Raw genomic sequence first — 16,411 nt, 5'->3', positions numbered from 1 at the left:
AAGAACATAAAATTGGTTCGTATATTTAATTTACGGATTTATCAACATTTTATTTTCCAGCCACGACAGAATAATCGCTATGCTCGTAAGAATTCCCAAGGCGGTAATAGCTCCATATATACACCTGCCCCCGAATATGACGATCCAGCCAACTGCGCAGAAGAAGATCAATATGTGAGATTTTCCACTTTCTCTTTTCACAATTTAGTGTAAAGAAGACAAGTATAAAATTATCTTTTACTTTATCTTACATGTTGTGTTTGGTAGGTTTGTAGCTATTAAAAAAAATTCTTAATCTTTGTACGTGAGCCTAAACTCAAATTTTTTTTTCTACCATTTTATAATTATTTCAATTAACAAACTTGCACTTGCGTTTAAAGTTCAGTACATTCAAATCTTTAATAAACGTAACAAAAAGTTTTTGTATAAATAATTCAAAAGTGCGTACTTATACAAGCAAATATTGTATGTTTACTTGGTTCATTGACAAGCACTAACACATTAATATAGGTTTATTAAACATTAAAATGCAGTGTAAACACATATAAGTTTGAAATACTTGATGATTAAAGAAATATTAAAGAAAGGGCCTGTGAGCATAATATATTCACTTTTAATTTTTGGAAAATTCAAAAATTATTTCTTGTCAGTGTTAAAGTTTTTTAAAATGCTAAAAAAATATGTTTTATTGATAAAATAACTTATATTTAAATATAAAGTTACAAATTAAAAATACTTGGTACACTTCCACTTATTTATTTGACCAATTAGCGCTTTCACCCTCTAATGGGCATCTTCAGACTGGTGTTTGTAATGTAATGTAATCTATTTATTTTAGATAGTTATACAAATAAAATTTGAACAACTAGTTATACCTTAACTAATAAACAATAGATATACAAAAATAATTTTAAAAACAAAACTTTGTTATAAAATCCTAATGCTTTCCTATGACATTCTATCTATCTATATGGATGTTTGTTTTTAACAAAAATCATCGCTATCCCACGAAACGATGCGATAGACCCAGCATCCCTAATCTCTTGATTTCAAAAAGAAGAGATCCACAGTCACTTAAATATTATAAACACTCTAAAATACATTGTGTGAGCATGAAAGATATTCAAGAATTTATGTTAAGAGATTAAAATTTAAACTCTTAATTATCTTATAATGGATAACTTATGTAGGTGTAAATTTTGTAATAAAATTCCTCAAGGGCAATATTGATTTTAATTTGGAAAAACATTTTGTCATAATAGGTTTTAAGTTTTTTCCAAAGCATCACTTCACTCACATATTCACATTTCCGCCAGGAGAGCATCAAATGACATAAGGACTACGACCTCAAATGCATGTTCACCGAATTTAGTGCACTATTACCACTTATCACTTTTTCTATTACTGTAAACATAGCTGACCTACGTGTACGACGTTTGTCGGCTAGTTCATCTGGAATGCATAGTTCTTTCAGATATTTCGGAGGAGAGTTGTGCAGTGACTTATACATAAGCCAACAGAGTTTGAGTTGAGAGTGGAAAATGTTGCTAGCATAATTCCCAAAGAAGTGGAGTGATATGACTGAACTTAGATTTAATATATCTTTGATGAAATCTTCTTCTTGTTTCTCTCGACTGCTGAATATAGGCCTCTTCCCAATTTTTCCATGTTTTTCTGTACTGGGCACTCTGTTTCCTTGTTTTATGAAATGGTACAATGTATTCTCAGCGCAACCGTTATTCCCGTCCCGCATATGGCCGCGCTGGAGGACCTGAGTATGATGACCCCGCATCCTGCGCTCCTGAGGATGATCAATACACCGGACAATATGGCACCCCCTATGAACACTATGGATCCAGACCTAGCTTCGGTAATTATGGAAAGATGAGAGATATTCTAATATTTATATTTAAATCGATCAGTATTATGAAAATAAGACACACATAAATAAAATGATTTAGTTGTAATGAAAATGTTTTACATTTTTAAAGTATCTCGATGTTAGTCACATACTCGAAAACCATACTTAAATATTATGATAGACACTAAAAATGTGTGCTGAAAAATTTGGTGATGTGAAAAATCTGAATAATATTAGTGATGTTTTAAAATCAACAAATTGTTTTCTTCCATATAATTGGGTGAAATTAGATCAGTTGTGCATTTTTCAAATAGACATAAAAAATAAGCCTTAATCAAATGTAAATTGTATAAGTAATATACCATATGCTTACATTTAATACTAGGATGGACATAGGCATCATGAGTCTTTTAATGAATGCACTAGATTATTATGTATAAGTAGAGAATATCAATGAAAATAATAATGTTTGTAGCCGGTTCTGGTCGTAATTTGAGTGCATCTCCCGAGCCTCCTCCCCCCCCACCCCGCAACCAGCACCCCACTCCAGGCGGCGACCCCAACGGTTCTTCTTTTAATGACTCCAAGGACTCCAACGAAATCTCTGAAGCCGAGTGCGATCAGCCACGAGCACTCTCAGGTAACAAAAGAGCTAATCCAGCACAGGTAGCGAGAGGGTAAAAGGAATTCGTGTTAGCTTAGTCAACAAATCAATTTTAATTCAAAATACTTTGCGAAATTCACTAATTTATCGCGAAAATAGGTGTTAATATTTTGATAATTGAACCTACTAAGATAGTTGAACTAACTGTAGTTGGAGTAAAAATAATTTTCTCACATAATATTTCATACAAGATTGAATAAGTTTATTTTGTTGTATTAATAGAAAATATTTTTCCTAACTAAAGGTGCAAAGCAATTTTTTTGAGTGCAAATAGTTCATTAAATTATTATTATCCATTGATTTTTTACCAAATTAATTATGGATTAGATATTACAGTTGAAAATAAGACTTTTTAAGTCCTAAAAAATATGATGATGAAAACAAACTTAATTGAAACCTGCTTTTAGTATAGGTATTTCCATTTTTGTAATCATTTTGGAAAGGTTCATTCCATTCTTGTCATTTGAAAATATAAATTCACCTCAAACTCGAAACATCTCACATTGGAAAAGTTATATTTTATACTACAAAATTGTTATTTTCCTAAGTTTTGAATTATTATTCTTTATCACAATAAGATAAAGATTTAGTCAGAATTAGATTCAATAAACTTTTAGTATTGTATGCGATTGATGCTTGTAGATATTATTCATATTGAATATATTCAAATAATTTAATATGTTTTTGTTGCAAGTGGCTTGACTTGCTAACTTGCTTGTTAAGCTTATTATTTATTGCCTGATGAATTTTATTTATATTTATTTTAATCAGCCATTGTCAAATCCCTTAAACATAAATATTTAAGGCAAATCAATGGTTTGTTTGTATACGCTTCCAATAAATTTCAATTTGTGTTGTCGATATGAATTTGCTACAAATGATAGCAAATTTCACTATAATTTTACAAGAAAAGTTTATACCGCTTTATTAATATTAATAATTAACATCATACATTTACAAAAATATAATTGGACTTTCCTCTGTGTGATTGACTTTATTATGCTAATGATTTATCTGTTTATGTTTATATTAACTAATTACACATGTTATGAGAAAATACTTTACATTTTCAAAATTTACACTACTCAACTCAACACATCTTTTTTTTATCAATAACATTTATGTGCTTTTATTTACATTTTCTAAAATAATATATTATGATTTCTATTGGGAAATATTACTATCATAAAATGAATGTGCCTAGGAGTTTATGTGTTTGTGACTAAATGCATGATTTTATATATAGGCATGGATTAAGTAAGTGTACATCCATAAACATATATTTTTGATTGTTTTTTCTTTTTATTTACTTAATCCGTGCTCAGTGTTGAGTTCTATTTTCTATTGGAGCAATGTTTTGTGCTGTGAATTACGTATTTATAATAGTGGATGATTGAAAATAATGAAATTTGAAAAATTGAAAATAATATTGTTTGTTTTATTTTGCTTCTTGTGACAGTGATAATAGCTTTTTTTTCTATTGGCAATGAAGTTTTACTTCACATTATTATTTTAAAATTGTATACGAGGGTTGATTGACAATATTATAATATAAAGCAAACGCATGGGAGTCTTCCTGGAATGATACTTTACAGAATGTTGACTATCAATCAACCTTTGTTGCAGCTACATATCTCAAAATGGTTGCTTTGAGGAAAAAAAAATATTTTAAAATAAATTACGTAATATTACATTTCCATAGCTTTAGCAATTTATCAACATTATAAATTTGATTTGATTCTCTCTGTAGGTCAGGCAGTATGCAGATTAGTAAATATTTTGAGGAAATGTAATTTATACTGTTGCTAATTTGCTGAGGCAAAAGAATATTGATTTAGTGAATTGAATGCTATGATTATTATTAGTATTGTAATAAAATGTATTTTGTGATGTTGTAATTTTACAGTAAGAGCGCACAATCCCAAGGATGGCATGACCACCGAGGAAATGCGAAAACTCATTGAAAGGTCAGTCAATATTGACAACCTTTCTTACATTTCTTTCTTTGCTTTATCTAATGTCGCGATAAGATTGTCTTTCCGATTGTACATCATCATCATCATTTCCCTATCCGCGCCCAGTGGTGAATAGGGCTTTGTATTGGTACTCCAATTGCAGAAGGTAATACATTCACTTAAAGGACCAATGTGTCAAATGGATTTTTTGAGGATTATTCATTCTACATACTTTTGAAAATCACTTTTGAACTAAAATATGCAACACTTGGAATTGAAAATTACCTGTTATTTTATTATTTGATAAAAGAATCGTATGTGTAATAATCAAAGTCTAAATATTTCACATTAAGACCAATTTTATACTGTTCACTGTTTTACAAGAAAATAACATTAATTAATGACGTTGGGTAAAGCAAAATATTATTTATTATACATAACTTTCCTTAGAAATTTGACTACACAAAATAAAACAAAAGATGGCCGTATAGTAAAAACATGCAGTAAAATTTTACTTGATTTTAGAGCATAAAAATAAAACTTTATCTTGTTTAATAGCGATTCGTGGAAAGTTTTGTGTATAATAACTATTGGTGTGTGTAGTTACATAATTTATTACTTATTTTAATCATATTTGTCATCTTTTATTATCTTTGGTTCCATGACAAACCTTTTCAAGGAAACCGTAAGTCTAAGTGTTGCATGCCGTAAATAACCGCTTATATTTCCCCGATGCTTTTAAGTTCTTTTATATTTTCTTTTACCATTACATATAAATATATCTAATAATTTACATGAATTAATTTTATTTGTTTCACTAACCCGCCTTAATGTCTATTCTGTATTCTATGATATGTTTTTACATATACCTACACAACGCCAGTAGCGATACAATAGGCATGACATAGTAAATATATCCAGATATATATATTTTCACCAAATCTTAATATAATTGTATTATTTCAAACTGTAACCAATCCTCCATTTATTTTGCCAATGTAATTAAGCAAACAAGTTATTAAAGCTAAATGTATAGCCCCTAGGCCAATCGGTAGATCTAAATTATCAAATACATATTGGAGAAATACTAATCTATCAATTGACCTTCCATTAGATCACTGGCTTGGTAGAAGAGACACTCGCAGTTCACAGGATAGTACGTGCAGTAATGTTGAGAAAATGTCCTTGTATTGTGATATTAATGTTTGCAGAAACGAAGCAACAAACCCCCACCAACAATTCCAAAGCAGCGGGGGACTCACAACCTACGATACTGTGGCAGTGTAATCTGTAAGAGAAGAATCTTCCTCTACACCCCCGCCATACAAGACCTGCGCTCTTTACAATTTACCCGTCAACAGGAATGTTTAACATTCTGTTGAAAATGCCACATTATTTAGGTATTATTTATAATAATTTGCTAGTTTTGTTTATGGCCGTTCTCGCATGATCTTTCCGAATATAATTTGAATTTCAGTTAGTAATTATCGCTGGTATTATAAGATATACCTATAACCATTTTGAAATACTATTCTAGTCTCTCTAAACGTTAATATTAACTACATCTATATGTAGTGCAATCATCATTGTATCGATGTATTCACTCTAGTAAACTATTAATGAGTATTAACCATTCTATATTAATGGTATCGTAGTGATGTAATGTAATAATTCTTGTCTGCCAATATGAAGCTGTACTTGTTCCCTGCGAGATGTGTTATGATATTCGAGATGGTTGTGTATGGCTTTCCAAAAGCGAAATTTTGTTATTTAACTATTGTTTTATGGTTAGTTAGCTTTATTTGTACTCATTTGACAAGTGGCATTATACATCAGTAAAAGCGCAACTCGTACTGAAAGTTGTGCCATACTTTGTGTTGTATATTTTAAAAGAGATAAGTGAATGTAATTTTATTTCCTACCCTATTTTATTTTAAGATTTTATATGCCATTGTATATTTGTTCTCAGGTGCTTATTTTGATGAGTGTGAAGGGTAATTGTATAAAGATGAAGTGGCCAAAATAACTTTATTATTTTCAAATCTCTGAGTAAAATCATTAAAAGTGTTAGAATGACTTCAGATTTTACTTTTGGGAATGCTCAGTATGTTTAATTGAAAAATTTCCTACGTAAAAATGAAGTTTTTTGTTTTTCAAATTAGTAAATATTTTGGCCAAATCATTGTAAAACAATTTGTGTAAAAATTAGGAAAGGGTAGTATGATATTTATCTTCCGGGATAGGGATTTTAAAATCATAATAACATATATGAATACGATTAATAGCTGCAAACTTGTACGATAATGTAAGTCCGCTTAATTTACACAAATATAATACTTCTCTTGTTTTCTTTGTACAAATTGAGCTCAACATTAAATATGTGATATTTTCATTCAACTAGAGAATTGTGTCACTTTTGATTTATTTACCAAATCACAAGTTGCTGATTTGTGACTCTATTCAGTAATTCTCCATTATGTTTATTGTCTCGGTATTTTGGATATTGTTTTACATATAAAATTAAGAATAATATACGTAGAAACTATCTTACTCTATATAAACTTTGTAGCTTATGTATAGTAAATAAAGGTGTAACTGGATTATACATTTGAAAAACTCACTCCCATTTGTTTTCAGTTACAATATTGAAATAGATTTTTCTACTAACCATTATTGACGAGTTACGTTTGTTATTACAAACTAATATTGCATTTATATGAAAATGTATTTGAACATTAGCCTTTTGAGGTTGCAAAAGCATTTTTTGATTAATGCTTACCATATTTATAATACTATTATAGTTTAAAACAAAATATTCATCTAGGTTAAGGAATTAGGAGTTATTACGACATCTGGTCAAGATGCATGCGAGAATATTTGTATAGAAGTAAAAGAAATCCTCAAGTCCCCATTGGGTGAAGTAGTGATGTGGATGCGGTACTTCCCAAGTCCGTCACAATATAAGAAGTCTGAATGAATTGCTCTTTCATAACTAGCTTGTTGTTAATACCTTGGAAGTACGAGATGAGGTTTATATTTAATCCCTAATCACTTTATTCATATTTTAATCTCTTACATAGCGACATTAGCTAAGATATTAATATTGTATGTCATAAAATATACTATGTATGTCAAATATACACAAATAAATGTTTTTCAATGAGTGTTTTGTCGTAGATAATTTAAGGAGCTTGCTATTTCATGTGTATTTTGAGTCTATATTTATGACCTTTGTATATTGTTTCTTGTTCCTTAATAGTTACGTTGCTATTGATATTAATATTGAGGGGTTTAATTTAACCTTTTCATTTCACTTTGGATACAAACATGAATATATCGATCCGCACTATGTAATGGTTCAATAGATGAAATCTCACTACCTCGACAGATTTCTACCTAAACCCCCCTGTAATTTGTACTGCATCAACTAGAGTCACTGTTTGTCTGAATGTGATTAACCTTTTATGCAATTTGTACCAAAGTGTTTTTGTAATTTTATTTGTCAATAAATCAATCAAATAACTAGATCGTTTTATTTAATTTACAAAAGAAAAAAACATTGCAATATTGGATTTAGGTGGTACAAAAATGTGCTCAGTGGAATGGTGAGGACTGCAAAGGCAATGAAAACGTATTTTAAGTTAATAAACGATAATATATTTTATTTGATGTACGCTATGGATTTACAGTTGACATGTTGAAAAATTTTAGATTGTTTTTACGCTGTAGCTTTGATGATTTCCTCAGCGACTTCTACGGCGATTGCTGCTTCAGCTTTGGCCTAAAACAAACATATATTACATGAGAAACTATCTGGATGTAATGAGGACCATGATTCGACAAAAAAAGATTTGTTATAGAAACATTTACAAACACGCATACATACTTATAAATCGACCTATGATATAGCCAAAATATCATAACCGTCAAAAACGATATTTTGCAGAAGATTTTTTTCTTCTTAATTTAATAATTATTAAATTAAGGAATAAACTTTGAGAACCAAATTTTACTTTGTACATTTATTGTATTGATATCATTAACTTATTACAAAAATACTACTTGGGAGATAAAAGGCGGTTACGTTCTTTTGCCCATACATTTTTGTTAACCTTTGTTGCTAATGAAGTTTCGCTCACCATAAGAAAAGTATAATAACAATATTCAGCCATTATTAACTATGTTTATTATCATCATTTCCCTTTCTGGACCCAGCGGTGCACAGGGCACTACATTGGTAAACCAAATGCAGCTTTTTTTCTAATATCTATTACATGAAGCTAATGTGATCAGTCTTACGCTTTATGTCTTACATCCAGGAACAATAAAATATTGCAGTTTGAGCTACTTTTAACATCAATATTTCACATCCACCCAGGACCTCAAGAATAGTAGGCAGTCGGGCCAACCACTTTACAACGAGGGAGAGTTATCTCCACTCGATTTCCTTATTCAGGGTTTTCACCCGAGAAGCAGCGATCGAGTTGAAAACTTTCTAGCGGGGTTTTGGTTCTATTTCACACAGAGAACTGTATTTTTTTATCTGCCTGGATACAGACAAAATTATGTTTTCTTTACAATAAAACGCTGTACGATGATTGTACGCATAGGTACATATCGAGAGGGGGTTAGTGGTGGAATTGCTTATATTTGTCCTATTCTTATTACGCGTGATAGTAAAAATCTACCTGACAATAAAATAACAGAGGCTGGATTCATATTTATTGAATTATGAATATTTTTATTTATTTGGCAGGCAAACACATTGAGTAAACCATGGGGTCGATTAAAATTCACTGTGTATTTTTGTAGGGTTTTCACCTTTAGAGTGATGTATTATTTATTTAGTGAAGGTGAAAATAGTGGTGACTATTAACATTAATATTAACAAAATAAAAAATTAAAATCACCCATATCAATCATCCCTAATTTTACTGTGTTGTGTAGATTTGAAAGATACAGACATTTAAATTTTGACAACTTTGTTTTAAGGCTGTAGTCGGGTAAAACGAACGCAAAATTAGGAAATTATACGATTTTGCCATTTTAAAATGAATGTTTTTTAAAAATCGCGCAATAAAAAATAAAAAAAAATCATATATCAGATAAAAACAATATTTTTTATAGGTATTCCTATCAAAAAATGTGCTTAAAAGTTTTATATAACTAAAATATAATTACTTTTAGACCGGTAGATTACGCCATTTCAAATTTAGACTGAGCTTATGAATCTGGGATCTCAATAAAGACAAAGTATTGAACTAAAATTTATTATAATGGTTTGAAGATAATAAATTTAACAAGGAAGTGGCCGCGGCAGAATCTTAGTTTTTTGTTTTTGAAAAGAAATATAAGCATTTTAAATCACATAAATTTTTGTAAAATTTTCCTTTATTTCTATGTAAAATTATGCAATCGGTAATACCATAAAAAATTAAAAATTATCGAAATAGTTTATTTAAAACCTTTTTTTATAGAATTGTATTTTTTAATTTTTTTAATACCATAATTCTAGTTGTAATATTAAATTTTAAACAATATCTTATTTGGGTTTTTACTACATTCAGACCGGCCCTTTGGCGGCCACAGACGGACGTGTTTTCTGTGCTCTACATTTTAATGCTTTTTAAAACTTGAACTTATTTTGAAGCACTATTATACTTAATCATGTTATTCCACAAACTTAATGCTGATTCGATGAATAATATAAATAGACCTTTGTCAGATTTGGTCAAAGAGAGAAAGTATACCTAAATATTTAAATTTTCAGATTATTTCCTAAAAGTCGTAAATAACATGTGCTGGAAAATGGAAATCGAGTTGTGGTAGAGTGGGATTTAAACCTCGGACCTTTGGCCCGCGAGTCCACAATACTACCACTGGACCACAACCCGGTTCGTTCTTGTTATGCATATATTTAATTAAGCGTCATTAATAATCCCACATCTTTTTTTGTCAATGGAGCGTTTTGACATAAATATCTGGAGCATAAAGCCTCAGATAAACTTTATTCGATCTACAACACAAACTAGAAAACCATAAGGTATACATATACTTATTGAACTAAAATTTCATCAAATAATACAGAATATGTGCGTTTTATTAATAGAATATAAAAGAAATATGACAAAAATGTTCTTTGACAACGGTTCTTGCTGAGTATCGTAAGCGACACAATGTGCATTTAAAATAATTTTACTGATCCTTATGTTTTGCCTAGTCAACATTGTAGATCACTGTAATTTACGATAGGGTCAAAAAATCAATATTGTGTGTAATATTTTTTGTAATTATCAAATTGAGGCGGTGCGTCTAGTCATTTAGGGCGCTTGCGATAAATAAACACTATTCGAGCCAAATTGTCGGTTACGATGTTTTGGTGATCATGGCTCGATATATACATTTGACAAAGAAGCACAATAAAAAAATAAAATACAAATTGTCATCTTGGTGGTGAAAAGAATAGTATGCATTTATCTCTTTTTCAACAGGTTTTTACGAAACGTTTTCTTTCAAAATCAGTAGTATATAAGTACGGTATTTAATATTTCACAGTTTCATTAATCCAGCTTAATAAGTGTCAATATTATGACAGAAAGATGTATTTTTTGCCAACTAATGTCAACTAAACATATTACAACAGAGATGAAGAACACTTTAGATAAGGGAATATAGAAGTCTAGGCATCTACAGGGCTTATGACCTGTCATTGACTGGTTTAAGTGGCCACTTAACACACCGTGTAACTTCATCTCTGTTGTAATACGTTAATATTTTTCATAACTATACAACAAGAGGATCTAAAAATATAAGACTGGAAAAGAAATGAAAAGCAATGTCGCAGAACTGCCTTATGTACAGGGGAATAAAGTTATTTGAAAAAAGCCAGAAAGCATAAAACATGAAAATAGTGCAAATATATTTAAAATAAAATGTAAAGACTGGGTTATTTATATCATAATTGGTGAATACACATAAGTTAATAGATAAGTGTACATATAAAAGAACAGTTTGAATATTAGGATAGTAAGTAAAATTAGGATAGTAAGTGTAGAATAGTAATAAATAATGTTAGAATAAGTATAGATTTCAATATTGTGCTGTACATATTATATTAGACTATGTTTATCATAGAAATAAATAAAAAAATAATGATATTAACAGCTCCCTAGGGGGTTAAACCCAGCCCTTGCCTACAAAAATTTTGAATGAACTCAAAAATATTGTCAGTGTCAACCAAACAGTTTTTTTAAATCATGATATTGTGGCTCAGTTTTTGTCACCACTAAGATGACAAAATATCTGTTTCTAGAAAAGTTAAAGATTCTTATTTGTTTAAAATATTTAACGTGTTTTCATTGGCTTGTTTCAATCATATGATGTCGATATAAGTAGGTAGAACATACTGAAGTAAGATACAGATAGTATATAAGTTAAGTATACCGTCTCGATACAGACAGATGAAGAACACGTTCATAATCGAGGCACTGGAATAAAACAGTAGATGGCCTTTAAAGACTTTATTCGCAATTTGACATTTTGTTGCTCTAAACATTCAATTGTCTCGTGAGCTGCATGTGCACTTGCATTATCTTGGTAGAGGATGATTCGTCATTCGGGGTTGGTTTTTTGAAGCTCAGCGATGACTTCCGGCAAGGAAATGGGTGTATACCAATCGGCAGTAACAGTTCTTTGGTCTTGCAGAGGAATTGTTGCTACATGACCTGCTTTTGAAAAAAATGACGCAACCATCTTGTTGGGACACACTTCGAGAACGGATGACTTATGTCGACTTTTCTTCACTTTGGAACATCCAAATAGACGGTTGGCGTTTATTTTCGGGTTCATTCTACGGTTGTCTTTGCGATTGGTATACACTCATTTATTTATACAAATATTATACAATTTATTGTTTTTATATTCATATTCTGATTTGTAATAAATTAAATCCGTGGTAAGTTGGAACATAACTCAATTTTTTAAAATACTTTTTTAAAAGTAGACCTTTTAATGGAAAAATCATGAAATCTGAGATTAAAAGTAATGGCAACCCAAAATTGTGTACTTAGGTACACAGGTCATGCTTAGGCATGGTCGAAATGGATGACTTATGAACACAGAAATAGATAAAGTTTGTAAACTTACAATATCTGTTGACGCTTGGTTTAGTTCTTGTTGAGCTTTAGAGAGGGCATCTTGAGCTGCTGAACGATCGATACTTTCTACAGGGTGAGCTTCTTCAGCCAATACCTGCAATTACAATTCAGGGTTAATTAATGTTACTTTTTAAAAATATGATGTTAAGTAGCTACATAGCTTCTTCTTTACTTTTATCTTTGGTAGGGGCTCAGAGGTACAATTACCTGAACAGAAGAATCTTCATTGATGGTAACTGTTCCTGATGAAACGAAGATTTTGTTTACTTTGCCATCATTTTCATATACCGTGACAATACCTGGCTTCAAGACAGCTGTAAACACAATATAAATACATTATTGTGAGATTTTATGAATGTTTTTTCAAAAAATATGGGTTAATATAATAACACCTATCAAAAGAAGAAAATACCTATAAAATAAGTTAGTGAAGCATGTAGTTACTAATTTAAAAAATATATATATATCTACCTACACATACTGAAATTTTACTAAGAAATATGAATACAAACAATAAACTTTAAAAGGAACTATAGATTTTTCAAATTATTATTTTTTTAAATTGTAATTTGACGAATCGTAACTATTATATTTCTTTAAACAAATAAATATTTGTATTCATATGATCAATTAATCTTTTTTCTTATTTGTCCATTTTTAAAATGTTAACATTCTATAATTACAAAAAATGGCTGAATTTATAGTAAAGCAAAAACCTTACCAAGGGTAGGCACGTGTTTCGGAAGAATACCAAAAGCTCCACTGAATGAGGGAACATCAACTTGCTTTACATTCGCGTTGTCATAAAATACCTGAAAAGAAAACCGCATAGTTAATCAATGTTTTTAAAACTATCTAGAGCCTGACTACAAAAGGGATATAATATTAGAATAGAATAGATGATTCTAAAAGGTGTAAAATGATTTAAGTAGTTTAAATATTAAAAATATTTGCTTAATATCAACACTAGTCCAGATGACGTATGTCCCAAACTCAAAAAGTACAAGTATTCAAAAGGCCATGAAAGTTTATAAAGTTAAATTTGATAAGTATTTCATTACATTTCACCATTAATGGCTTTAGTAATAAGTAGTGGTCGAGATCTGTCAATATAACTTAATAGAAATATTAGTTGAATTTCTTCGACTTCGAAACTTATTCTCAATTGAAAATGACAGTTTACGAGCCAAATTCTCATAATTTGCGGGAGGTTTTAATTTTTTGCTTCAATAAGAAGAAATCTGCAGTCGAGGCTCATCAAACACTCTCAAATACTAATGGTAAGGGCAGTATTAGTGAAAGAACATGTTGTGAGTGGTTTTTACACTTCAAGAACGGTGATTTTCACATCAATGACCGCCATAGCGGTGGAAAAGAGAAGATTTTCGAAGATGCAAAATTGGAGGCATTACTTGATGAAGACTCGTGTCAAAGTCAAGAAGAATTAGAACGATCATTGGGAGTAACTCAACAAGCAATTTCAAAGCTCTTCAAAACCATGGGAATGATTCAGAAGCGAGGAAATTGAAAGACAAACGGCCACAATACAGTGAGAGACACGATAAAGTGATTTTGCAGCATGTCCCATGTTGAGAAAGTGGTCAAGACATACTCGGAAACGTTGAAATGGTAAGTCTTAACCGGAAACGGAAACTCGGAAACGTTGAATCGGTAACCGCACCCGCCACAGTCTCCAGACATTGCTCCCTCAGACTATAACTTGTTTCCATCAATGACACAAAGCCTTGTTGACCAGCATTCCGGTTTTATGAAGAAGTAAACAATTGTATCGATTCGTTGATCGCTCCAAAAGATGACCGTTTTTTTCAACACGGGATTCGTACACTGCCCGAAAGATGGGAGAAAGTAGTGGCTGGCGATGGACAATACTTTGAATCATAAATGTAAAACGGGTTTTTACAATATGGCCTCAATTTAAAAAAAAAAAAAAAAAGCAGTGGAAGTGAAATTGTAAATCTATGTACAATTTTTAGGATTAAAAATGAGCACATACAAAACGGCTCGCAGTTGGTGTCACATCATTTTGACATCAAACGTCGTGCCCGCCAAGTGCACTTCTAGCAAATATTGCGCACAAGTATGGTGCGATAACGTAATACGAGCCGTTTGTCCTATAGGGCGCGAAATGTTTTGATTTTAGGTAATTCAAAATATGCGTATTTTAAAAATTAGAAAATTTATCCGATGTCGTGTAGAAAAACTATTACAGGTGCAATTGTAAATTTTGCTCATTTAAAGAAATTTTAAAATGCAAAAATACACTATTGTGTCACGGTTGCGACCATTTCTGTTTTGCATGACTCTTGCGAAGCCGTTTTTTTTTTCACTACTCCTACGTAGTACTCTTATTCATCCGTGTTTCTACACGGATGAATAAGAGTAGGTTTGAGTCCATTCAAAACAGACGTCGCCGTCCAAATGCCCTAGGATTATCGGGTGTTACGATACGAGTAGCATCAGAGTAGATATCTAAGTGGACTCGGATCGTGTCAATGCGGCTTTAGTACACCGAAACAAGATATTTATTATAAAAAGTATTTATTGAAGCATAATGACAATAATGTTAATATTTTGATACTATTAAGGAAATCTATAAGAATTCTAACACCTATTTCAGCAGGTTTCACACTCTGAAAAGCACTGTGAGAACAAAACATTTACAACAGATAACAATCTTTGGACTCATTTAGCAATGAAATATGTTTCTCTTACTTGATTGGCAGCAGCAAAGGTAAAGGACATTTCATCGGCGTATCCACGACTTTGGAGGGCACGAAAAGCCCCAACACGCCCTGCCAATAACCGAGCTCCGCGAATTGTGAACGCCATTATCAATCTGCAATAAAAACAAATCGACTTAGCATTTTGATAACTTTGTGCAATAAGATTCAATGGTTATCACTATGGTGGAAAAAAATGACAACTGTAGACAAAATCAATAAATTCAGGAACTGACAATAACAAATATTGTTACAAACATAATAATGAGTAGAAAAATGAACCATTCAAAATTTATGCTACTATGATAGGATTACATTAAAAACATATTAAAAGATTAAATACATGCCTAGAAACTTTTTGTAAATCGTTATGTAATACAAATTTAAGGTTATGTTTTGCCCATAGACAGGAATAAAAAATATTCAACTAGTTATAAATTGAAGACTTTACAAAGAGGTTGAGAATAAAAACACATTTTTTAGTTACGAAATATAAAATAACCTACCAAATCGAAAATAGCCCGGTTGACAGAAAGATGGAGAATGAATTGTGAAGATAGTTGCAAATGACAACCCGCAACTCAAGGTAACCAACGAAAGGAAATAAAATCCAGTGCTGTAAATGGATTAAGTTAATTTGAGTTCAGTACTTACTTATGCAGCAAAAATTAGGACCACATTTTTTTTAAAGGGTGATGACGTCACATCATACGTTACAAGTCCTACTGCATACTAAGCTATCATGTGAATTTTTTTCAGGTGGTTTTTTTTAAATTTCAAAAAATTTCACAAGTTATTTAAATCGCGTATATACCTACATACAACAAGTATTGTTGAAAGGCGTTAAGTGAAAATATAATTTGATAGGTGCGTTTTTTTAACAACGTTTATATACTTTATAAGGTATTGTCATATTTCCATGTTTTTTTTTTCATCCTTGACGTACATTGCCAACAGTTTGACCGCCTTTTTTTACCTAACGGGTGTGGAATTAACATAGGATGACGAAAAGGAGTTGGCTAGCGGCAGATAAG

The 16,411-nt window shown here is 30.9% G+C and overlaps 2 protein-coding genes across 4 annotated transcripts in view; one reads left to right on the top strand and one right to left on the bottom strand.

The window, feature by feature from the left end:
* Dscam1 (Down syndrome cell adhesion molecule 1) overlaps nt 1-8,002 on the top strand; it is a 119,935-nt gene extending 111,933 nt beyond the window's left edge. For both annotated transcript variants that reach the window (XM_088229311.1, XM_088229312.1), the window contains 5 exons: nt 61-174; nt 1,729-1,870; nt 2,337-2,501; nt 4,432-4,492; nt 5,692-8,002. In XM_088229311.1, coding sequence (XP_088085437.1) covers nt 61-174; nt 1,729-1,870; nt 2,337-2,501; nt 4,432-4,492; nt 5,692-5,767 — 558 coding nt within the window. In that variant the 3' untranslated portion in view covers nt 5,768-8,002. The remainder of the gene's footprint in view (nt 1-60; nt 175-1,728; nt 1,871-2,336; nt 2,502-4,431; nt 4,493-5,691) is intronic.
* Nucleotides 8,003-8,114: 112 nt separating this feature from the next.
* On the bottom strand, nt 8,115-15,929 carry ATPsyndelta (ATP synthase, delta subunit). 2 transcript variants are annotated; one of them, XM_088229314.1, is made up of 6 exons: nt 15,725-15,929; nt 15,370-15,493; nt 13,358-13,448; nt 12,844-12,950; nt 12,626-12,730; nt 8,115-8,261 (listed from the first exon to the last, which is right to left on the bottom strand). In XM_088229314.1, the coding sequence occupies exons 2-6, from the start codon at nt 15,484-15,486 to the stop codon at nt 8,199-8,201; spliced, it is 483 nt and encodes a 160-aa protein (XP_088085440.1). In that variant the 5' UTR covers nt 15,487-15,493; nt 15,725-15,929; the 3' UTR covers nt 8,115-8,198. The 2 variants fall into 2 exon arrangements, with proteins under 2 accessions (XP_088085440.1, XP_088085439.1); XM_088229313.1 differs by having other exon boundaries at nt 15,884-15,929.
* Between the last annotated feature and the right edge of the window lie 482 nt (nt 15,930-16,411).

The sequence above is a fragment of the Micrasema longulum genome, unplaced genomic scaffold (assembly GCF_059751315.1).
Source record: "Micrasema longulum isolate JH-2025_06_02 unplaced genomic scaffold, ASM5975131v1 h1tg000662l, whole genome shotgun sequence".
NCBI classification, from domain to species: Eukaryota; Metazoa; Arthropoda; class Insecta; order Trichoptera; family Brachycentridae; genus Micrasema; species Micrasema longulum.
The sequence above is the reverse complement of the archived record's forward strand: the minus strand, read 5'-3'. Positions and strand labels throughout refer to the sequence as shown.

What these genes read in the sequence shown, in the direction of transcription:
- ATPsyndelta (XM_088229314.1), bottom strand. Translation starts at nt 15,486, where the DNA reads ATGGCGTTCACAATTCGCGGAGCTCGGTTATTGGCAGGGCGTGTTGGG. An exon ending in CCTTTGCTGCTGCCAATCAA is followed by an intron (nt 13,449 to 15,369) that starts GTAAGAGAAACA and finishes TTTTCTTTTCAG; the next exon opens with GTATTTTATGACAACGCGAA. An exon ending in ACCAAGCGTCAACAGATATT is followed by an intron (nt 8,262 to 12,625) that starts GTAAGTTTACAA and finishes TGTTTGTTTTAG; the next exon opens with GCCAAAGCTGAAGCAGCAAT.